Source organism: Hypanus sabinus, chromosome 1 (genome assembly GCF_030144855.1).
Source record: "Hypanus sabinus isolate sHypSab1 chromosome 1, sHypSab1.hap1, whole genome shotgun sequence".
NCBI lineage: Eukaryota > Metazoa > Chordata > Chondrichthyes > Myliobatiformes > Dasyatidae > Hypanus > Hypanus sabinus.
In genome coordinates, this window is record NC_082706.1 from 36,520,334 (window position 1) to 36,544,439 (window position 24,106).

The 24,106-nt window shown below is 44.6% G+C and overlaps 1 protein-coding gene across 13 annotated transcripts in view; it reads left to right on the plus strand.

Annotated features, from left to right (window-relative positions):
• The window catches only part of dmtn (dematin actin binding protein), an 84,959-nt gene extending 65,238 nt beyond the window's left edge, over positions 1-19,721 (plus strand). For 12 of the 13 annotated variants that reach the window (XM_059967420.1, XM_059967424.1, XM_059967436.1 and 9 more), the window contains one exon: positions 465-3,388. In XM_059967420.1, the coding sequence (XP_059823403.1) occupies positions 465-526 (62 nt within the window). In that variant the 3' untranslated portion in view covers positions 527-3,388. Of the gene's footprint in view, positions 1-464; positions 3,410-5,456; positions 5,538-17,311 lie in introns of those variants that run through there. The other variant, XM_059967489.1, reaches the window with a different exon arrangement.
• Positions 19,722-24,106: the final 4,385 nt, after the last annotated feature.

Genomic DNA, 24,106 nt, shown 5'->3' on the forward strand with positions numbered 1-24,106 from the left:
CTATTTACTCTATCAATGGTCCTTAATTTTAAATACTGCTATTAGGTCCCTCTATTAGCCTCCTCCACTGCAAGGAAAACTAACATGTACTTTGGACAAATTATTGCTTCCATTTCTTGGTATTGGTTCCAACGTAAGCAATGATATACTGGTGGAAAAGTGAACTTTTGCTCATTTGTGGCTATAAAGGCCAAAGTTTTGGCATAACCAGATCTGGATAATTTGGGTTCGTTCAAGATCCTTCCACCCTTCAAAGGTTCAATTCTCAGATTGTCTAGTCTTTTCTCTTCTTCTTCTTCATGAACAAATTCAATGAAGTGTCTTTTCTGTAACATGCACATTTGTCTCTCAAATTTTGGCCTCCTGCAGAGAGGGTGATTTTTATTGGGAATGTTCAGACTGAGAATAAAATCTCAGTATTTTTGAAACCACCTGTTCTTATCATTCTTCTCCTGTTCTTACAGATATTCAGGTAAGTGCTCGATACATGCTCTGGAATGTGTCCTGTACAAGAGGTGAGAATTAACATTTAATGTCCAATGTCAAAGGTAGGAACTCTGCTGGAAGCAAAGAAGGTGATAGAAATACACAGCATATAGGTGCCCAAGCACTGTATTTGTCAATGTGGAGCGGAGAGCAAGTTTGTAAATCTGGCAGGAGCAAAGGATGTTGGGAATGGCAAGGGTCGAGCACCGTGGGAGGGGTGTGAGACAGGTAGGTGGCAGAGGAGGATTGGTTGGCAGGGGCAGGGCAGTTGGCATGGGTGCAGGCACACCCAGCCCTGAGACACCAGTCAAGGTCATTTGATTCCAAACAATTGGTTTATTGGTTATTACAGAACATCTCCCTGGTGCTTCCTGCATTCTCCCTTCCCCAACCATGATTCACTTCTTCCTGACCCCTTCCCACACTTGGTCCACAATAGAGACCCATATCAGAAACAGGTTTTCATCACTCACATATGGCTTGAAATTGTTTTTTTCTTGTGCTAGCAGTGCAGTACATAAAGTAACGATGGTACTATGCAAAAGTCGTAGGCACTCCAGTATATATACGTGCCTAAGACTTCTGCACAGTACTGTGTCTTGCACCTTGAGCCCCAAGGAACACTGTTTTGTTTAGCTGTATACATGGGTATAGTTGATCGATAATAAACGGAACATGAACTGGAAATTAAGAGAGTTGATGACAGAGAGTAAAAATCCGGGGTGATGCCCACGGATTTATTTTCAGCACTTCTTGTCATTACTCTGAAACGTGGCTTACATATAGCAAAGCACTTGGTGCAAGACAGTCTTAATTAATATCATTGTGAAGACAGGTGATAGGGCAATATTGCAGTCAGTGGGATGAGTAGCAGTGGAAAAGGGGGACAAAACTGAAAAGGATGACAAATATAGGCTGGAGGTGTTATACTTGAATGCATGCAATATACAAAATGAGGTCGATGATCTTGTAGCGCAGTTAGAGATTGGCAGACATGACGTTCTGGGTATCACAGAATTATGGCTGAAAGACGATTGTAGTTGGGAGCTTAATATCCAAGGATGCGCAATCTGTCGAAGGAACAGGCAGGTGGGCAGAAAAGGAGGAGTGGCTCTGCTGGTAAAAAATGAAACAAAATCTTTAGCTAGAGTGACGTAGGATCGGAAGATGTAGAATCCTTGTGGGTAGAGTTAAGAAACTGCAATGATAAGAGGACCCTGATGGGAGTTATTTACAGGCCTTCAAACGTTAGCTAGCATGTGGTTTACAATTTACAGCAGGAGATTGAAAAAAATCATTTCAAAAAGGTGTTGTTATATTAGTCATGGGGGACTTCAATATCCAGATAGATTGAGAAATCAAATTAATGCTGGATCACAAAAAAGAAAATTTCCAGAATGCATCCAAGATGGATTTATGGAGCAGCTTGATGTTGAGCCCACTAGGGGATTGGCAATTCTGGACTGGGTGTTGTGTATTGAACTGATATGATTATGGAGCTTAAGGTAAAGGAACCCTTAGGAGACAGTGATCATAATACGATAGAATTCACCTTGTAACTTGAGAGGATGAAACTAAAGTCAGATGTAGTGGCATTACAGTGGAGTAAATGGAATTACAGAGGCATGAGAGAGGAGCTGGCCAGAGTTCAATGGAAGGGGACAGTAGTGTGGATGACAGCAGTGCAGACATGACTGGAGTTTCTGGGAGCAATTCAGGAGGTGCAGGATAGATTCATCCCAAAGTATTCTAAAGAAAAGACAACACTATTCCAGCTGCTACCATCCGGGAAGCGGTACTGCAGCATAAAAGCCAGGACCAACAGACTTTTCCACCAGGCCATCAGACTGATTAATTACACTGATTTGAGTGTATTTCTATGTTACATTGACTGTTCTATTTATTATAAATTACTATGATTGCACACGGCACATTTAGACGGAGACGTAACATAAAGATTTTTACTCCTCATGTATGTGAAGGATGTGAGTAATAAAGTCGATTCAATTCAAAATTCACAACCGTGGCTGACAAGGGAAGACAAAGCCAATATAAAAGCAAAAGAGAGCGTGTGTAATAGAGCAAAGCTTATCGGGTCATTAGAGGATTGGAAAACTTTTAAAAACAACAGAAGGCAATTTTAAAAACCATAAGGAGGGGGAGCTGTAATATGAAGGTAATCTAGTGCCCTGAGCGTTCCAAGCTCGCTCCCAGAGCTTTGGAACTACACTTGTATCAATTCATCCCCCAAGCTCAGCTCGCCAGCTTCACTGTTTACATGGGTAATTTACCTCAGGAAAGGTATTTTTTAGGAATGTTTTTACTCGGATGACACCAGGAGCTGTCACACACGTTTGGTAGTCCCATTTTAACAGGACCGGAGAATGAGTGGATGCAGACTACCCACAGCTAGAGCACCTGGCACTGATCACCACACTGCGTGATGGACAGTGACTGTTCTCTTCACTCCCTGGTATCACCCCACATCCCCCTGTCCAAAATTCCTGGGAGTTGCCCATCCCTTCGGTGTCTTTAGTGTGTCCTTTGTGTAGTGGGTAAGGGGAGTTGGGGTATAAGTGGTAGTAAGGAGGGTAGTTGGGTAAGAGGTTTAGGAGGTATAAGGGGTGTAGCGGGTGTGGGGTCCGTGGTGGTGTAAGGTGGATGCGGGTGCGCGGCGCTGGGGCAGAAGGTGGGTGCAGTGGCGTGGTGGTGTAAGGTATGGGGACAAGAGCATTGGGGGCGGGTTTAGGTGGGTAAGGGGTGAGGCCTGTCTCCGTGGGGCCGAGCTGCTTACACCAGTGATGTTGGGACCCTGTGCTGCAGTGTGGATTTGTTGCCTCTGAATTTATCGTTACAGAATGGGGTGACCCTGACGGCCAGGATGGACCGAGGTTCCTCCCTACCCACTATGTTGGAACAGAAGGTCAGACTTTGCCTTGCGCCTTGGGGTTCGGCTCCTTGGAGTCATTACAGTCACAGAGTGGAAAGGCAGAGAAACACGCCCTTTGGCCCATCTCCTTCATGCTGCTAAATTTGCCCGTCTGCACTAATCCCAGTAGGATCATATCCTTTTGTGCTTTGCTCATTCAAGTGTCTGAGCAAATGCCTCTGAAACGTACTGACTGTTTCCAATCCCCTCACCTTTTCTGGCAACACATTCCGAATATCAGACCCTCTTCATGCATAATTATTTCCCCAAAAGTCCCATTTATAATTCCTTACTTTCACTTTGCACATATTTCGTACTATTTTTGCTATCACCTAACCATTGGGAAAAGATTCATCCTATATTCATCCTTCTCATAATTTTATATATCTTTATTAAGTTGTCCCTCAGCCTCCTTCATTCCAGGGAAAGCAAGCCTATCCAGTGTCTCCCCCATAACTGCAGTCCAGACAACATCCTGGCGAATATCCTCTGCACTCTCTCTAGTGTAATCACACCCTTCTCACAGTCTGGCGACCAAAACTACCCAAAGTGCTCCCAAGGGGCTGTCCAACAGGCATTTTATAAATTGGGTCATAATATTCCAACCCTTGTGTTCTATTCCCCAACCTATGAATTGTGAATGCCTTCTACACTACTTCATGCCTTTGTTACTACGGTCCTGAAGCGATAGAATCAGGCCAATGGTTCGTTCTGTTTGGTGACCTTTCTTAGTGCCTTACCAGTCTACTTGACTTCCTGAAGTGTGTTGCCTCACACTTCTTGCATTCAATTCCATCTGCCAAAGCCCTGCCCATCCTCCCATCTGACCCTCCTCACTATCCAGAGCACCACCAGCATTCCTGTCATCCACAAACACACTTCTACGTTCACATTTAAATTGACATATAGCACAGCCAGCAAGGGTCCCTGGGACGCCAGTAGTCACAGACTTCCAATCGTAAAGATATCCCTCCACCATTGCCCTCTGCTTCCTAGCCAATTCTGCATCCAATTAGCCAGCTTGCTTTGGATCCCATGTTCTGTGATTTTCTACCATGCAAGACCTTTTTAAAGTCCACGTAGACTTACCTGAAGACCTTGTCTTCATCACTCTCCCTGGTTACCTCCTCAAAAGAATTGTATCAACTTTGTGAGGCAGGATTACCTGTATAGAAAGCCACACGGACATTTCCTGAGCAGACCCTGCCTTTCCAAGTGTACATAGATCCTATCTGTGTTGGCGTGTGGCCAAGTGGTTCAGGCGTTCGCCTAGTGATCTGAAGGTCGCTAGTTCGAGCCTCAGCTGAGGCAGCGGGTTGTGTCCTTGAGCGAGGCATCTAACCACACGTTTCTCTGCAACGACACTGGTGGGTCCTAATGCCCCTCCCTTGGACAACATCGGCGGTGTGGAGAGGGGAGACTCGCAGCTTGGGCAACTGCCTGTCTTCCATTAAAAAAAAACCCCGTCCAGGCTTGCACCCTGGAAACTTTCTGAGGCGCAAATCCATAGTCTATCGAGACTAACGGAGGCCTGCACTACACATCCTATCTCTTTAGATTTTCTCCTATGATTTCCCACCACTGTCATTTTTGATTGAGCTGCTTCTCAAAATAAATCATGTTTCACAAGTACGTTCCTGCTTGCTAGTGTTTACTTTGAGGATGTAGGTTTTTCCTCCTGCAAAGAGGAGAGTTAATGGGAGTGAGTCGTGGGCTTGGCTTCTGTTTCCCTGCACTGTCCCCCCACAGTAGGTGGTTCTGGAGTTCACCGATCGGGCTGCTGTTTGTACTGTCCTGTCGCAAACAGGTAGTACTGGAGTTAATTGAACAGGCTGCAAGGGAGCAGGCAGAGGGACAACCCAGCCTCTGCAGTCTTTACAGCAGGGAAAGGACAGGCTCTGCCCCTTGACCTGGAGGGGTGGGGAGGGTAAAGTTCATTGTGGCAGAGAATGCCTGTCTTGTTAGTAGAGAGTGCACCAGTGTAAGTCAGGAGTGGATACTTGAATTGCAATGAATTTTGTTCCATGCACTACCTACACAGATTTACCCCTATGAGTTACTGAAGGCTTGCAGCAGCAGGAGCATCAACCTGCCTCAGGGGATGGACAGGCCACGGCTGGAGGTAAGGATGAACTGCGCTCAGTAAGACCACCAAAGTACTGGGATTAAGGAGCAGTGGCCCAAAGACAGGAGGTTCTGGGTTTTAATGAAGAGAGCTGTCCAGAACTGACAGGAGATGTGTGACAGGTGTTTACTGTCTAACAATGATGTTACATAAAGCAGCAGTTCAAGTTGCAGTCCGTTTGAAGGGTCTCAGCCCGAAACTTTGACTCTTTACTCAGAGGTTGACAGATTCTTGATTGGCCAGGGCATGGAGGGACACGGGGAGAAGGCAGGAGATTGGGGCTGAGAGGAAAATTGGATCAGCCATGGTGAACTGTCAGAGGAAACGCTGTGAACCAAATGGCTTAATTCTGCTCCTAGATCTTCCAGTCTTATGGTCTTTTCCATAGATGCTGCCTGGCCTGCTGAGTTCCTCCAGCACTTTGAGTGTGTTGCTTGGATTTCCAGCATTTGCAGACTTTCTGTTGTTTGGAGTTCAGTTTACAAAACAAATGGGGAATGGTAGGAAGGAGACTGAGAGTAATGGGTGGCTGACAGTAGTGCTGATTCCCTTTGGTAGCAAGGTTAAGAAAAAATAACATAAACTTAATTTTAAAAAAGAATGTAGGAAGAGTTACTTAATATAAGACTGTAAAGGTGGCTGACAAGTGGAGAAGGCTGTTAAAGTAGAATCCTTGCTTAATAGATGAGTATTGAATAAACAAGTGTGGAAGTTGTTCTTTTTCAATCATTGGTTTGGCCTTGAGTGTGGAACAGTGTGTTTGTCTCTGGCTGTAAGTGTGTTAGTGGCTTGGGAAGGTCAGGAGGAGAAGGGACAAGGAGCAAGGGAGCAGTTATATGAAGGACAACACAAGCTATGGTGTTCTCCTTTGGGCAGAGAAGATTTAGCCATGTTTGACGAGGCCTTAGTTATCAGGGAGAAACTGCCCAGTGGCAGAAGCGCTGACCATCAGTGGACTAAGGATGTTGGAGGAATCCAGTGGGTCAAACAGCGTCTAGGGAGACAAATGGGCAGTTAATGTTTTGGATTGAGATACTTCAGCGAGAGGTGGACCCTACATCTGGGACAAATTAAGATGGCTGATGAAAAACCTAGAAGTGATGTGTAGTAACTAGTGAGTTTGTGGCCTACAGTGCTCAGCCACCTAAAAATGGAAATCAGATTCAACATTAACTTTCAACGGTGAATTGTGAAATGTAAATTTTAAGAGCATGGGAAGGCTGTCTGAATTTTTCCAAATGAAATCTCTCATCTTAAGGATGATGATGTAGATTTAAATACTGCTACATATGCAATTCTCAGTGAAAACAATGGTGCCTGCTGGTCCAGCCATGCTGATGCCATGATCAAGAAAGCTCACTAGTGCCTCTACTTCCTCAGGAGGCTACAGAAATTTGGCATGTCCCCAATGACTCATACCGATTTTTATCACAGTACCACTAAACACGTCCTATCTGGACACACCTTTGCTTGGCATGGCAACTGCTCTGCCCGTGACCGCAAGAAGCTGCAGAGATTTGTGGACACAGCTCAGCACGTTATGGAAACCAGACTCTCCTCTATAACCTCCTTTCATTTCTTGCTGCCTCAGTTTAGCAGCCAGAATAATCCTCCCCGCCCACTTCGGACATCCTCTCTCTCCCCTCTTCCATTAGGCAGAAGATACAAAAGCCTGAAAGCACTCATCCCTTGGCTCAAAATCAGCTTCTATCTCACTGTTATAAGACTATTGAATGGTTCTTTAGTACGACAAAATGAATTCTTGACCCCACACTCTGCTGTACCTTGCTATGATCTTTCCACCCATATGTTTTCTGCTGTTGCCTGCAATCTGCTGTTGTCTTATCTTGTTCTGCCCCAATACACTGTGTAATGAATTGATATCAATTTGTCAATCCTTGTGTGTAGTTTTTCATTGGTTCTCGTTATATTTCTTTGTTTTGCTGTGAATGGTTACAAGAAAATGAATCTTAAGGTAGCATATGGAGACATAAATTTAATTTGTACTTTGAATGTAGGAACAGTGTGCAAGATGAGCTTCCCACTGTACCCCAATACATGTCACAATAATAACTAATTCCAATTCCAAACCTCAAACAAAACTGCTTTCAGATAAACTCAGCAGGTCAGCTCGTAATTGTGGAAAGAGAATCTTTGTAAGTCTGTGCCTCTTTACCAAAATTGGGAAAGCAAGAGATAGAAGCAGGCACTTCAGCCAACTGGTCCATGGCAACCAAGCATTCAACCCATATTCCTCTAAACCTTTCCTATTCTATTCTCAACCTGTAAGTGTCCTTTAGATGTGGTTAATGTATCCGCCTCAACCATACATGGACCGCCCTCTGGGTGAAGAAGTTGTCCGTCGGGTTCCTATTATACCTCTTCCCTCTCACTTTGAAACGATGCCTTCCAGTTCTTGATTCTCTAAACCTGGGAAAAGGACCATGCACATTGACCCTGTCGATGTCCCTCAAGATATAATGCACTTCTGAATGACCACCCCATATTCTCGTATACTCCACTGAATCAAGAACCAACCTGCTGAACTTTGAGAACTGGCAATAGCTTTGTAAAGCTCCTCTGCACTCTACCCAGCTCAATGGCATTTTCCAATAACAGTGACCAAACTAATACAATATTCAAAGTGCAGCCTCTTCAAACTCTTGTACGACTGCAACATAACATCCCAACTTCTATATTCAGTGTCCTATATTCAGCCAGCATTCCAAAAGCCTTCTTCACCACACATGTACAAGGAGCCGTGTACCTGTAATCCTAGGTACCTCTGTTCTACAACATTCCCCAGGACCCTACATTTTACTCTGATTGTCTTATCCCTGTATGTCTTCCCAAAGTCAACACCTCACACTTTTCTGAATTTATCTTCATTTTTCCAATCCTTAGGCCCACTTACCCAGCTGGCCAAGGGCTCTCTGTAAATCTTGATAACCATTTTCATCGTCTATGACTAGAAAGTTTGCAGATGAAACCAAATAAGATCTAGTTTGGTATAATCCGCAAACTTTCCCATCCAAATCATTGATTCAGATGGCAAATAGCAATGGGCTCAGTACTGATTCCCAAGGAACACCATTAGTTAAGGGCCTCCACTTTAAAAAAGAACAACCTTCCACCATTGTCCCCTGCTTCCTACCATCAAGACAATTAGTTCTTCATGGATTCCATGTGATCTAACCTTCCATGGCAGCCTAACATATGGAACCTTATTAAAGGTCTTACTGAAGTCCATCTTCACTATGTCTACTACTCTGACCTCACTGACCTTCCTGGTTATTTCTTCAAAATCTCAATCTAATCCTCATATCCATTTGCGGCATAGCAGTGGAAACCATGAGCAATTTCTAACTCCTGGGATGACACAACCTCTCATGGTCCCAGAACACATACAATCAAGAAAGCTCACGAACGCTCTACTTTCTGAGGAGGCTAAAGAAAGCTTGACTATGCACATCAATATACATGACCTTCTACAGAGGACATCCTCCAAGCATACTAGCTTCACTACATAGTATGGAAAGTTCACTGTGGCGGGCAGAAAGATACAAAGGGCAGTCGAAATTGCCCAACGCATCACTTGCACCAGCCTACCCACCAATATATACAGAAAGGTGCTGAAAAAGGCCATCAATATCATGAAGGATCCCACCCACCCTGCTCATGGACTGCTTGTCCCACTCCCGTCAGAGAGGAGGCTACGTAGCATCCACATCAGGACCACCAGACTCAAAAATAGTTACTTTCCCCAAGCAGTAAGGCTGTTCGAAACTTCCACTACTACTTTCTCATTTCCTGCCTCTCATCTTATGTACAGACTTCCTGGACCTAGCATCACTTTATGTATATACAATCAAGCTATGCATATAAGCTAACCCATGTATTTATATTTATAGTTTTTTTATTAGTGTAGCGTTCTCGCTTGGGTGTAACTGAAACGCCGAATTAAACGCCGAGATAAACCGTAGTCAATGAGAACAAGGTCGCAGTAAGATTAACCATTTACTGTTCACTCTTCACATTAACATTTGGTGAAAACTGTTGATAAAACAATACAAGATTGATACAGTATTTGTTCCCTTCTTGATATCACATTTCTATTGTAAATACTTGCAAAAGTGACTATAACTACATTGCGTTAAGGTGCAGTATACGGGCAGAATTTACCTACGCCATTGACTACTTTAAATACACTTCAATGCAAACTATCCGCAACTCTTTAACTAACGAAAACATAAACATTATCGACTGTCGTTACTTTTAACAGGATCGGCGTTAACATCTTAGTTCAACATATTGATTATCTATTAACTTACAGCGTTGCTCTCACTGTGATTTCTAATGCTTGCAAAACAACTTCTGCTCGGGTCTGCCTCGTGGTGAGCCCCCACCCTCGTGTTGATCTCAAACCGGTATTTTCCCCACAAATCGCTGCGAAACCGGATGTGACGTCAACGCATGCCGATATATTTTACAGGCAATGAATATACTTTAAACACTTCTAATTCTAACTAGAAAATACTAACAAATGAATTACTAAGCGAAAATATTATAAACTAAATAACTGCCATAAGGGCAACACACTCCCCGCTTGACCTTCATAAGGTCACAATGAACAGAATACAAAACTTAGTCTCTTAATCAGTCATTAGGTAGAAGTAGAATAACTTCTGTAACTGGCCTTTGGTAAATTTTCACATCGCCTTGGTCGGTAGTCTTCAACTCGATCTTCCTGACATGTCCATCCCCACTAGGGAATGTAGTAGTGATTCTGGCCATTGGCCAGCTGTTGCGGGCGATTCGCTTGTCCCTGAGCAGGACTAAGTCTCCAACTTGAAGATTCCTGCGGGGTTCTGTCCACTTTTGTCTCTGTTGCAACAAAGGTAGATATTCATGTCTCCAGCAAGACCAGAACCGATTTGTCAGAGCTTGGACTTGTCTCCATTGCTTTGTGTACAAATCCTTGTCTGAGAAGTCTCCTGGTGGAGGGGGAGCTCCTACCTTCTGCATAAGGAGCATTGATGGCGAGAGTATGAAGGGGTTTTCCGGGTCAGAAGACACGGGTAGGAGTGGTCGTGCGTTTATAATGGCTGTGACCTCTGTCATTAGGGTGCACAGTACCTCATGGGTCAATCGGGTGCGTTGCTGCATCTTAGGTTTCCTTTTCAGGGTTTTTGGTAAGGACGTGAACCGCTTGACTACCTGCTCTTTGTTATTTGGCAAGCACTGGCATGGTTCTCTGAAAGGCAGTGGGGCGACCCCATTATTTGCTTCATCTCTGAAGACCTTGGTGTCCTTTGTTTTTAAGAAAATGGCATCTTGAGCTAATTGAGCAAGTTTATTACCGTGCTCAGTTTGAACGAAGACCGACTGGCCCAGCGTCTCGTCGGTTACCTTGCGCTTGTTAACGTCTTGTTGTGCTTCCTTAATGCACGGGACACTTGTGCAGGGTTGAAAAATTGAATGGCGGCCACTCTCTAGCACATTGGTCTTGAGTGTGCTAACCGTTGGTTTGTGTTCATTGCCAGGGCACACCTCTCCTATCATCACCCAGCCTAGATCCAGGCGTTGCGCAAAGGGGGCGTTGTGTGGTCCATTGACCTGCTGCCTAACCTTGTGCACCCGGATAACATCTCTTCCTAATAGCAGGAGTATTTCCGCTTTTGGGTCCAGTTCTGGGATGTGTTTTGCGATGTGGTGGAGATGTGGCTGGTGTAGCACCACACTTGGCGTTGGAATCTCAGTGCGGTTATTCATGATTTCATTGCACTCTAAGAGCGGAGGGAGACAGATGACGACTTTACCATCCAGGGACTCGATCTGGACTCCTTCTGCCTTCCTTCCTTGGGTTTCCATGTTGCCTGAGCAAGTTCTAAGGTAGTATGGGAACTGCTCACTCTCAATGTTGAACAATTTAAAGAACTCTGGACTGACTAGTGAGCGATTGCTCTGATCATCCAGAATCACATAGGCATTGATGGCCTTGTCTTTGGCTCCTTTAGGGTACACCTTAGTGAGGCAGATCTTTGAACAAGAACGGCTTGACTGAGCTTGACCGCAAACTTCTGTACGGCTCGAGCTGACAACTGTTGTCCCGGAGTGAGCCTCTCCCTCCCCGCCGTCCTGTTGTGGGGGTGAAGGAGCGTTGTCGGTTTGCAGTGACAGGCCGGGATGCATGGCCCCAACGTGATTAGTGCTATCACATTCCGGACACTTCATGGCGATAGTACACTCTCTGGCGAGGTGAGAGGTTGAGGAACAGCATTTAAAACATATTCTTTTCTCCTTGAGAAGGGCCATCCTCTCTTCAAGGGGTTTTTCCCTAAACGTTCTGCATCCCTTGAGGGGGTGAAGTTTGTTATGCAATGGACAATACTTGCTAGGGTCGTTGTTAGTTGTAAAGACTTCAGTCTTGAGCACTGAGACGGGTTTATCAATGTTGAAAGTATTCGAAGAGGATCTACCTGGCTTGGTGTAAATCGTACTGCTTCCTGGACCCGTGAGGCTAGGGTCGTTTCGTTTCTTCACCTCCTTGCACACAAACCTAGTGAGGTGCCTAAAGAGAGGAAATCGACCATCGTGGTCTTCCTTGTACTCTGAGGCAACAGACAGCCACCTGTCCTGCAGCCCAAATGGAAGTTTGTCCATGATTTCTCTAATCCCAGATGGAGTATCTAGGTATACTAGACCAGCTGAATAGCCATCTTCTTTGGCACCTTGGATCTCCATGAGTAAATCTCTGAGTTCTCTTAACTTAATGTGATCTTTGGCTGACACCTTAGGAAAGTTTTCCAGACGTCGATATAGCGCCGCTTCAATAATTTCAGGGGCCCCATAGCCCTCCCGAAGTCTCTCCCATGCTTTGCTTAAGGCTAGCTCGGGTTCGTTGATGTACACTGAACATATGCGTCTCACCTGTTCGCATGATTCTTTTCCCAGCCATTTCGCCATAAGATCCAACTCTTCGGTTGCTCTGAGCTGGACTCCGTCGATAGCGTTGGTGAATGTGGAGTACCATGCACGGTAATTTTCAGGTTTATCATCAAACCGGTACAGTCCCGAAGTGACGAGATCCCGTCGTGCTAAATACTGCATCGTGGGATCAACTGTAAGTGGCATGCAGGCTGGGGAAATATGTTGATGCGTATATGACTGAGGGCGTACATTTCTTATGGAATTTGCTGTCCTGAATTCGACCTCTGCATCTCATCTTCCCAAATCTTGTAAGTTTGGTGTCGAGAAGTATTGGTTGTCAGCTCTTTCATTCTCGACTTCATCACGGAGTTGCAAGGGTAAATTGTCTTCCTCGTATGGATGTGATGAAATTGGGCCTCCCTGAGGTTCCTCATGACATGGGATATTATCGAATACGTATGGAGGGGAAGGACAAGCCTGCCTGTCTATTTGAGATCGGAAATAGTCGATTGTGTGTTCCAATCTGGTCCTTTCTGAAGTAGATCTTACTTCGGCCAGATCATGCGTTCCTTCAGCTTCTTCTATGTACTCTGCTTCTGCCTTGGCAGCTTCTTCTTCTCCTTCTAGCTGCAGCACTTGCAACTTTGTCGATATCCTTGCCATTTCCAACTGGATTTCGGCTTCTCTGGTGGCCGCTTCCATTTCTCTGGCAGCCTTTCCCTTCTGGATTTCGGCTTCTTTGTCTGGCGTAGCGCAGTCGCACCCTGGCGGCTTCTGCCTTGGCTCTTGCATGGGTGGACTTACATGATGTCGCTCTACTGCCCTTGTCGCTGGGCAGCATCGACTTGATGCTGGATCGAGATGACATTGCAGCACTTGAAACACCTGATAATGCCGGTTTTTCACTTTAGCGTTCTCGCTCGGGTGTAACTGAAACGCTGAATTAAACGCCGAGATAAACCATAGTCAATGAGAACAAGATCGCAGTAAGATTAACCATTTACTGTTCACTCTTCACATTAACATTTGGTGAAAACTGTTGATAAAACAATACAAGATTGATACAGTATTTGTTGATATCACATTTCTATTGTAAATACTTGCAAAAGTGACTATAACTACATTACGTTAAGGTGCAGTATACAGGCAGAATTTACCTACACCATTGACTAAATACACTTCAATGCAAACAATTCGCAACTCTTTAACTAACGAAAACATAAACATTATCGACCGTCGTTACTTTTAACAGGATCGGCGTTAACATCTTAGTTCAATATATCGATTATCTATTAACTTACAGCGTTGCTCTCACTGTGATTTCTAATGCTTGCAAAATAACTTCTGCTCGGGTCTGCCTCGTGGTGAGCCCCCGCCCTCATGTTGATCTCAAACCGGTATTTTCCCACAAGACGCGGCGAAACCGGATGTGACATCATCACATGCCGATATATTTTACAGGCAATGAATATACTTTAAACACTTCTAATTCTAACTAGAAAATACTAACAAATGATTTACTAAGCAAAAATATTATAAACTAAATAACTGCCATAAGGGCAACACAATTAGTGTGTTCTTCATCTTATTGTAATTTTCTGTGCTGCATAAGATCTGGTGTAACATTATATACTGGAAATTACATTAAACAATTTTGAATCTTGAATCAAATTCATGAGACATTATCTCCCATGCACAAAGTTCTGACAATTCCTAATCAACCTCTCCTTGCAAATTTGTTTTTCTGGTTCTCTTTGGCTATGAGAGGGCCTATAGTAGAAACCCATCAAGGTGACCATCCTTTGCAAGAGGGCTTTCAGTAAAGTGAGGGGGTGGTTGTACAGAATAGATGTGTTTGAACAGTTGAGCTGTACCTTCCACCCTGTGGTTTGTATAATGCTCAGTACTTGGCCTTGGGTTGCCTTGTCAATAGTGATGTCAGACTGATGTTTATTGACTGCAGCTCAGTGTTCAACACAATCAAACCCTCAGTTCTAGTCAAAAAGCTCCAAAGCCTGGGTCACTGTACCTCCCTCTGCAACTGGATCCTTGGCTTCCCCAGCTTGAGTCGGCAGTCTGAGCGGATCGGAAATAACACCTCCTCGCTGACGACTAATACTGGTGCACCTCAAGGATGCATGTTTAGCCCACTGCTCAACTCTCTACACTCATGACTGTGAGGCCTGGCACAGCCCAAACGCTATTGATAAACTTGCTGACGACACCACTATTGTTGGTAGAATTTCATGGTGATGAAGTTTACAGGAGTGAGAGATCAGCTGATTGAGCGATGTTGCGGCAACAACTTTGCACAATATCAGTAAGACTCAGGCATTGATTGTGGACTTCAGCAAGGGGAAATTGAGAGAACACACACCAGTCCTCAACAAGAGATCAGAAGTGGAAGGGTGAGCACTTTCAAGTTCCTGGGTGTTAACATCTCTGAGGATCTCTTCTGGGCCCAACATGTTGATGCAACTACAAAGAAGGCTCAACAGCAACTGCATTTCATTAGAAGTTTGAGGAGAACTGATATGTCACCAAAGACACTTGCGAGTTTCTACAGATGTACCGTGGAGAGCATTCTAACTGGTTGCATCACCGTCTGGTATGGAGGGGCCACCGCACAGGATTGGAAAAACCTTCGGGGAGTTGTAAACTCAGCCAGCCCATCATGAGCACTAGCCCCCCCCCCCAGCATCCAGGCCAACCTCAAAAGGCAATGCCTCAAAAACGTGGCATTCATCATTAAGGACCCCAGTCACCCAAGACGTGCCCTTTTCTAATTGATACCATCAGAGAGAAGAAACAGGAACCTCAAATGTTTCAGAAACAGCTTCTTCCTCTCTGTCATCTGATTTCTGAATGGACAATGGACCCACAAACAGTTCCTCAGTATTTTCCCCTCCTTCTTGCACTACTTATTTATCTTTTATACTTACTGTAATTTATAGTTTTTATTGTCCTGTGTTACAATGTATTGCTGCCGTAAAACAACAAATTCCACAACATCAGCTGGCTATCTTAGTTCTGATTGTGAGGTGAAGAACCTTTGCCAGCACTGAGAGAGAGAGAAGTGTAGCAGTGAAATGTGAATGAAAACAGGAAATTTCCATGGAGAATGAAGACATGGCTGGTAGTATAAGATTACTGTTATATATTAATAAGATTGTTGTGTTGACTCCAGCAAACACAGCCTTGCCCAGCCAGGTTGATTGTACATAGAGACGCACAGAGAAAGGATGACAGGCAGAACTTGTTCCATTTTGTCTCTTCCATCCACACTGCTCTCCATTTCTTTCTTCCCACCCACCCTGCCACAACTTATCCTCTCCCCCCCCCCCCCCCATCCCTTCAGCAAGTGGTTTATCTTCTCTAGGCCCTCCTTGAGTGGTGGGGAGAGCAGTGACAATATGTGGACATGAAGAGGGAGAGGAATGGTATATGCATGGTTCTTGCTCCCATGTGCGAAGCAGGAGATGGCTGAGGTAGAAGAAGGTAAAGTAATAAAATAAAGTGTGAAAATTACAGAGACAATGTAGTTCAGGTAGATAATAAAGTGCAGGGTAGATAGTGAGGTCAAGAGTCCATCTTGTTGTGCAAGAGACCTGTCCAAGGGTCTGATTACTGTTGGACAGAAGCTGTCCTTGAGCCTGTTGGTGTAAGCTTTCACGCTTTTGTATCTTCTGGCTAATACGAGAAGAAAGAAGAGAGAACGCCTGAGATGGGTGAGGTCTTTGATCGTGCTAGCTGCTTTGCTGAGGCAGCGAGAAGTGTAGGCATAGTTCTTGGAGGATGGTTTCTGTTATGTGTTGAGCTGCATCCACAAGTCTGTGTAGTTTCTTGCAGTCATACAGTATGTAAAGAAATTACCATACCAATATCCTGCACTCAATCTCAGTAAGACCAAATGGTTGATTACGGACTTCAGGAAGGGGTGTCAAGAGAACACCAATTCCCATCGAGAGGTCAGCAGTGGAAAGGGTGAGTGGTTTAAAATTCCTGCATGTCAAGATCTCTGAAATCTGTCTTGAGCCAGACGTATTGATGCAATTACAAAGAAGGCATGCCAGTGGATATATTTCATTAGGGATTTGAGATGATTGATACGTCACCAAGGACTTTAGCGAAAGTCTACAGGTATAGAGAACATTCAAATTTGTTGCATCACCATCTGGTATGGTGGGGGGAAGCACAGAGGGGTTGTAAACTCGGTCAGCTCCATCATGGGCACTAGCTTGCCCAACATCGTGGGCATCCTGAGAAGGCGATGCCTCAAGATGACAACATCCATCGTTAAGAACCCCAACTACCCAGGACAATACCCTTTTTTCATTACCTCCATCAGGGAGGAGGTGCAGGAGCCTGAAGACACATGCTCAGTGTTTTAGAGGGAAAGAAGCTATTCCTGTCAGCAGACTTCTGAGCGGTCCATTAACATACCTCACTATTTTCTCTCTTTTTCCACTACATATTTATTTCTTATTGTAACTTATATTTTATGTATTGCACTGTACTGCTGCCACAAAACAAGAAGATTCACGCCTACGCCGGTGATAATTAACCTGGTGTGACTCTGACTCCAAGCCGTGGTGCATCTGGGTAGAATGCTTTCCATGGTGTGTTGATAAAAATTGGTAAAGGTCAATGGGGACATGTCAAGTTTCTTTATCCTCCTGAGGAAGTAAAAGTGTTGTGAGCTTCTTTGGCCATGAGGAGCTCCTTGAAATGAAACAGAGAAATAAGCCAACTGCTTGGGGTAAATCAGTTGGGGCATTGACCTGATGATGGATTTGTTATTTCCGGAGCTTGATCAGTGTTTATTCCTTTTTTTTTAACAGAGGCATCTGTCTCCCGAGGAGTTCCAAGAGGTTTTTGGGATGACGATAAAGGAATTTGATAAGCTACCCCAGTGGAGGAGGACTGAGCTCAAGAAAAAGGCTTGCCTCTTTTAATGTGAGAGGGGAATCCTTCCAGGAACTCTCCTGATGAGACGCTTTCTCTTTACAGGTGGCTGACTTCCTCTCTGCTGGATGTCATTCCTACAACGTATCATTAGTGTCAGTGATTGCCTAACTTTTAATTTTTTTCCCTTCTGTTTTATGAAATCCATTCTTTATACCCTGGAGTGGAACACAGGTGATCTTATGGTTTAAGCTGAGTGTGCTCACTGCTCCCACCGAATCACAGGCAGAAACACTGCCACTTCAACAGCTGACAGGCCTGCTTGTAGTTCTGGAGCCTCTTCATACATAGACAATGCCAAATAGTTTATTATCCCAGATGTTGCTCTGTGGTTGCAGAGTAGTTTCATATGTGATCAGCACAGCATTCTTTGTGGCCTTTCTGGTGAGGCCAGCTAAATAATCAGCTTTTGTTCCAATGCTTTGTCAGTAGCATTTTCCCTTAATAAAAAAGAACAGGGCATGAGATCCCACTGGGTGCCCTGCACATTCCCTTGGCTTACCATCCACCATTCGTCCACAGATCTAGAATAAATCCGTTTCTTCTTCCTGAGAACGTTCTCTGTATTCTTCATTAAAATTTCTGGGATAAGATTGCTTAAAAAAACATTAAACCTGAGGCAACAATCTTTCAATGCAGTGGCTAACACAAAACAATAAGGCACCGTGCTGAGTGACTACTGGTAGATGCAAGTTGGCCCAAGTCCTGACCTAATCTATATTCTCTGTGCTGTCAGAACCCGGCATGCAGTTAGCTGTATGTAAATGGAAGAGCGCGGTATATACTCTGTACAGGGTGACTGAAATCTCTCTGTTACTGGCACTGGAAGGCAAAATAATATGTATTCTGCAAACACTAAGAAGGCAGATGCTAGACTGGAGTGAAAAGATGCTAGAGGAACTCAGTAAGTTAGGCAACGAAGTGAAATGAACGTTGACATTTCGAGCCGAGACTCTTCATCAGGACTGGAAAGGAAGAGGGCAGAATCCAAGGGTGGGGGTGTGGGGAACTAGTGGGTGATAAGTGAGGAGGAGAAAGTGGGTAGGTAGGTGTAGGGTTGGGTGGGAGAGGAGGGGTGAGAGAGAGGGGAAGAAGCAGTAATGATGTGGGAAGAGGATAAGTGGAGGAGGCAATGGACTGAAAAAGATGAGTCCAATAGGAGAGGACATAGACCATGGAATAAAGGGAAAAAGGTGGGGTACCCGAAGGGGGAAGGTGTGGGTCATGGGCACGTTGTGAAGGTGTTGGAGTGGGAAGAGAAAGGATCATTGGACCCGAGGGATAAGGGAAAACAAAGTGGGGGGAGGCAGAGGGCAGTGGTTATCGGACATTAGGGAAATCAATGCTGACACTGTCAGGTTGGAGACTACCAAGACAGAATATGGGGTGTTGCTTCTTTAATCTGTGTCTGGCCTCAATGTGGCAGGAGAAGAGACGATGTCACTGTGGCAATACAAAGTTTAATTAAACTGGGCTGCCTCTGAGAGGTCCTGGTAGTTACAACGGAAAGAACAAAGATACTCAATGAAGTTGCCCCCCCTCAATCTGCATCTGATTCATCAATGTGGAGGGGGCAGCACCAGAGACAATAAATAACACTGGTGGATTCACCTGTGAAGTACTGTTTACGGCCCTGAGTGATGTTGAGGGTAGGGCAGGGCTTACATTTGGGATGGTTGCAAGATGGGGATGGATGAGTGGACAGTCTCATTTTCACAGTAAGACTTCACAGCAAGGGCCAGATCTTAAAGTTCCTGCCCCGCTTTCCTCTGCAGTTCCACTGGCACCGAGTGCTGCCTGATCAACCTTCTTGTGATTCTCTGACAATTTTGTATTTGGTGCTACACCAAACAATCGGTTGTATGTAAAAGTCTGCTTCAGATTCCACAGCTTGTTGGGCTCCATTGCTCTAGTTGAAGAACTAGTTCTCAAGATAATGGTGTTTGAGCTCAAAGAAGCTTATGGATGACCTAAGGAACAGACGGATTAAAACCAACCATGGGCGTTCCTGCCTCCTACATCCACACAAATGATAACGTTACTTTGCTATCGTTCCAGTGAGCATCCGTTATATTTTTGTCCATAGAATAAACCAATGCTTTACAATATGGCTTCTTTCACATCTGGCATTGATCGGAGACATTCTGATCTGCTGGTGTCCAGTCCTCTGGAATTTGGTTCTGTGGGGCTGCAATAAGTGTTTTGCCATTAGGTCGGAATTCAGAGGTTTATTAAAAACTGAGGTGGGAATATTGGAATCTGTACTGAAGAATAAATACTAGTGCTGTGAAATTATTCTATGAAAATGTATTTCTTTGCGTTATATTAATTATATATATATATATTGCTCTAGATCAGGGGCCCCCAACCTTTTTTTAGGCCATGGATCCCTAGCATTAACCGAGGGGTCCGTGGACCCCAGGCTGGGAACCCCTGCACAGTGATGTTCAAACCTGAAATAAGGTTTTCAGCAACCACAAGCTGATCAGCTCCACGCCACCGGATGTGAGGGCTGTGGCATCTGAACGGGCTAACACAACACAGAGTAAATCTACCTGCTGTAAGCGACCCTGTCCTTATTGTGCCAGCCAGTTACCATGGTAACAGTACAGTGACTGCACAAACATGTAATCCAGGGATTTAATCGACTAGCTGCTGGAATTTGTAGATGTGTTATTAATTTATAGCGAAGCAAAACTCCCAAAGGGAAATGAATCTTGGTTTAACCTACATCTAAGTGTGAAATAGAGATGTGGAGAGGAGATCTATCCATGGGGTCATCACCTATTCTCTGGCTTTGGATTGAGCTTCCTCCAACCCCACTTTCCCTCTCTCTCTCTCTCATTCCTCTCGCCTCTCTCTGTCTAATGCTCTCCCTTTCTCAGCTCACCTCTCATCCTCTCTTCAATGTCCCTCTTTCTGTCATTCTCTCATTCTCTTTCACTTTGTTTACTGTCCTTCTTGCCCGATGTTTTTGTTTAATTTTATTTATTGAGCTACAGCATGGAGAAGCCCCTTACAGCCCTTCGACCCGCATATCCCCTGATTTAATCCTAGCCTAATCACACAACCATTTACAATCACCACCAGCCAGTATATCTTTGGACTGTGGGAGGAAACCAGAGCACCCAGAGGAAAGCCACACAGTTGTGGGGAGAACGTACAAACTCCTTACAAACAGTGACAGGAATTGAACCCAGGTCACCTGCACTGTAAAGCTTTGTGCTAACCATTACACTACTGTGCCAGCCCAACGTTCTGTTACTCCATTCATACTCCCCCATTCTCCAAATCAATCAATCTCTCTCTCTCTCTCTCTCTCTCTCTCTCTCTCTCTCTCTCTCTCTCTCTCTCATTCTCTCTCTCTCCCCCATCTCTCTCCCTCCCTCCTCTATCCCTTCTCCCTCTCTCTCCTCTCTCTCTCTTAACCCCTCCCTCTCCTCTCTCTGGCCCATTCTCCCAGTCCCTCTCTCATTTCATCTTTAACCCTCCCATCTCCTCTCCATTGACATCTTTCCTTTTCCTCATGTTCACTCTGTCTCTATCTAATTCTTGTAATTTTTCTCATGTTATAACAGTTCAGAGAATCTGGTGTAGGGTAAATCGGGCCACCCTGAAAGTTGTGTGTAAGCACCACATCCTCTGCTCATCCTCCTCCTGTCTCTGTAGCTTCTGTCCCATCATGGCCTCTGTCCTGTGCCGACAGTCCAGCAGGCTGAGTTTTTGTTTGATGTATTTTTTTGTCCTTAGGAGTTTTCAGATTTCTTTTAGCCCATTCTGTTGTGCAGATCAACAAACTGAAAGGAGTTAAACACAGGAGATGGGTTTAGTGCTTTTGGGTGTGTTTCTGTGTTAATGGGTGAACTTGGTGAACTGTCATCCTTAAGCAATTTTACACCTTTAACGTTCTAGTGTGCAAAGCCCCTAACGTTGATAAGGCTAAATTAGGAGACTATGATCAACTAAACATATGGCCCAGTAACCTAGGACCTTTGGCCCACAATGTTGTCCCAAACTAACTAATCTAGTAGTTGAATGCCTAACCAAACTAATTCCTTCTGTTGACGCAATATCCATATCCCCCCATTCTCTACACATTCATGTGCCTGTCTAAGAGTCCTTTAAATGCCCCTGTTCTGTTTGCCTCCACCACTGCCTCTGGCAATTCATTCTGTAAAACATCTCCTTTGAGCTTACCCCCTCTCACAATAAATGCATGCCCTAAACGTATTAGACATTTTGAGGCTGGGGAAAATATAATAACTCTGCACTCTCCCTGTGCTACTCAACATCCACAAACCTCTCCTCAGCCTCTTCTGCTCCAGACTCAATAACCCAAGTTTGGCCAATCACTCTTCATAACACATGCTCTCTAATCCATTCTGGTCGCCCACTTCTGCGTCCTTTCCAAAGCCTCCACATCCTTCCTCTAATGGGGTGACCAAAACTAAATACAATGCAGCCTGATGTTTTAATGCAGGTTGGGTAATCAGATCAAGTTCAACAGAGTCATAGAATAGCACAGCACAGAAATGGGCCCTTTGGCCCAGTTGTCCATTCTGAACCATTTAAACTACCTACTCCCAGCAGCCTACACCGGGACCATAGCCCTCCATACCTCTATCATCCGTGTACCTATCCAAACTTCTCTTAAATATTGAAATTGAGCTCGCATGCACCACTTGAGCTGGGAGCTCAGTCCACACTCTCATGACCCTCTGAGTGAAGAAGTTTCCCCTCATGTTCCCCTTAAACTTTTCACCTTTCACCCTTAACCAATGGCCTTTGGTTGTAGTCCCACCCAACCTCAGTGGAAAAAGTCAGCTTGCATTTACCCTAACTGTACCACTCATAATTTTGTATATCTCTATCAAATCTCCCCTAAATCAAGGAATAAAGTCCTAACCTATTCAACCTTTCCCTATAACTCAGGTCCTATAGACCTGGCAACATTCTTGTAGATTTTCTCTGGACTCTTTCAACCTTACTTACATCTTTCCTGTAGGTAGGTGACCAAAACTGCACACAACACTCCAAATTAGGCCTCACCAGTGTCTTATACAACTTCAACGTGACATCCCATCTCCTGTACTCAATATTTTGATTTATGAAGGCCAATGTGCCAGAAGCTTTCTTTATGACCCTATCAACCAGGGATGCCACTCTCAATGAATTATGAACCTGCATACCCAGCTCCCTTGGTTCTACCACTCTTTGACCCCGGGTGCTCCTACCAAAGTGCAACACCTCACACTTGTCTGCATTAACTTTCATCTGCTATTTTTCAGCTGATCTAGATCGCACTGCAAACCATGATAGCCTTCCTCGCCGTCCACTACACCCCAAATCTTGATGTCATCCACAAATTTGCTGATTCAGTTAGCCACATTGTTATCCAGATCACTGATACAGATGGCCAAAAAAAAAACAAAGGACCCAGCACCGATCCCTATGGCACTCCAATAGTCTCAGGCCACCAGTCAGAGAGGCAACCATATACTACCACTCACTGGCTTCTCTCACAAAGCCAATGTCTAATCCAATTTCCTACCTCATCTTGAATGCCGAGCGACTGAACCTTCTTGACCAGTCTCCCATGCAAAGTCAGTCCACGTAGACAACATCCAATGCCTTGCCTTCATCCACTTTCCTGGTAACTTCCTTGGAAAAACTCTATAAGATTGGTTAAACACGACCATCCATGCATGAGTCCAAGCTGACTATCGTCAATCAGTCCATGTCTATCCAAACACTTACATATCTGGCCGCTTAGAAATACCTTCCCACTACTGACATCGTGCTCACCAGCCTATAATTTCCTGCAGCATCTACTGCCTGGTCTGCTGTGTTCCACCAGCATTTTGTGTGTGTTGTTTGAATTTCCAACATCTGCAGATTTCCACGAATTTGCTCTATAATTTCCTGGTTTGTTTTTAGAACCTTTCTTAAACAGTGGAACAACATTGGCTCTCCTCCAATTCTCCGGTACCTCATCTTTCCCTGAGGATGATTTAAATACTTCAGCTAGGACCCGACAATTCCTGCAGGATCTGAGGGAGCACTTTGCCAGGCCCTGGGGATTTATCCACCCTGATTTGCCTCATGACAAAAACACCTCCTCCTCTGTAATCTGTACAGGGTCCACGAAGGGACCGTGAAGGGTCTTGGCCCGAAACGTTGGTTACTCTTTTCTCACGGATGCTGCCTGACCTGCTGTGTTCTTCCAGCGTTGTGTATGTACTCCACGAAGTTGATGCTGCTTTGCCTCACTTCTATTGCATCTGTATTTACACAGAGTTTAAAAAATCATTTAAGATCTTCCCCCATCTCTTTTGGCTCCACACGTGGATTACCATTCTGATCTTCCCAAAGACCAATTTTGCTCTTAATGTATCTGTAGAACCCCTTAGGATTCTCCTTCATCTCATCTGCCAGGGCAACCTCATGCTTTCTTTTAGCCCTCCTGATTTCTTTCTTAAGTGTTCTCCCGTATTTCTTATACTCCATAGACACCTCTTTTGTTCCTACTTGCCTAAATTTGCTATGTTCTTCCTTTTTTCTCTTAATCAGGGCCTCAATATCTCTTGAACACCAAGGTTCCCTGCACCTGTTATCCTTTAGACATAGAAATCTATAGCCCACAATATCGCGCCAACCATGTAACCAACTCC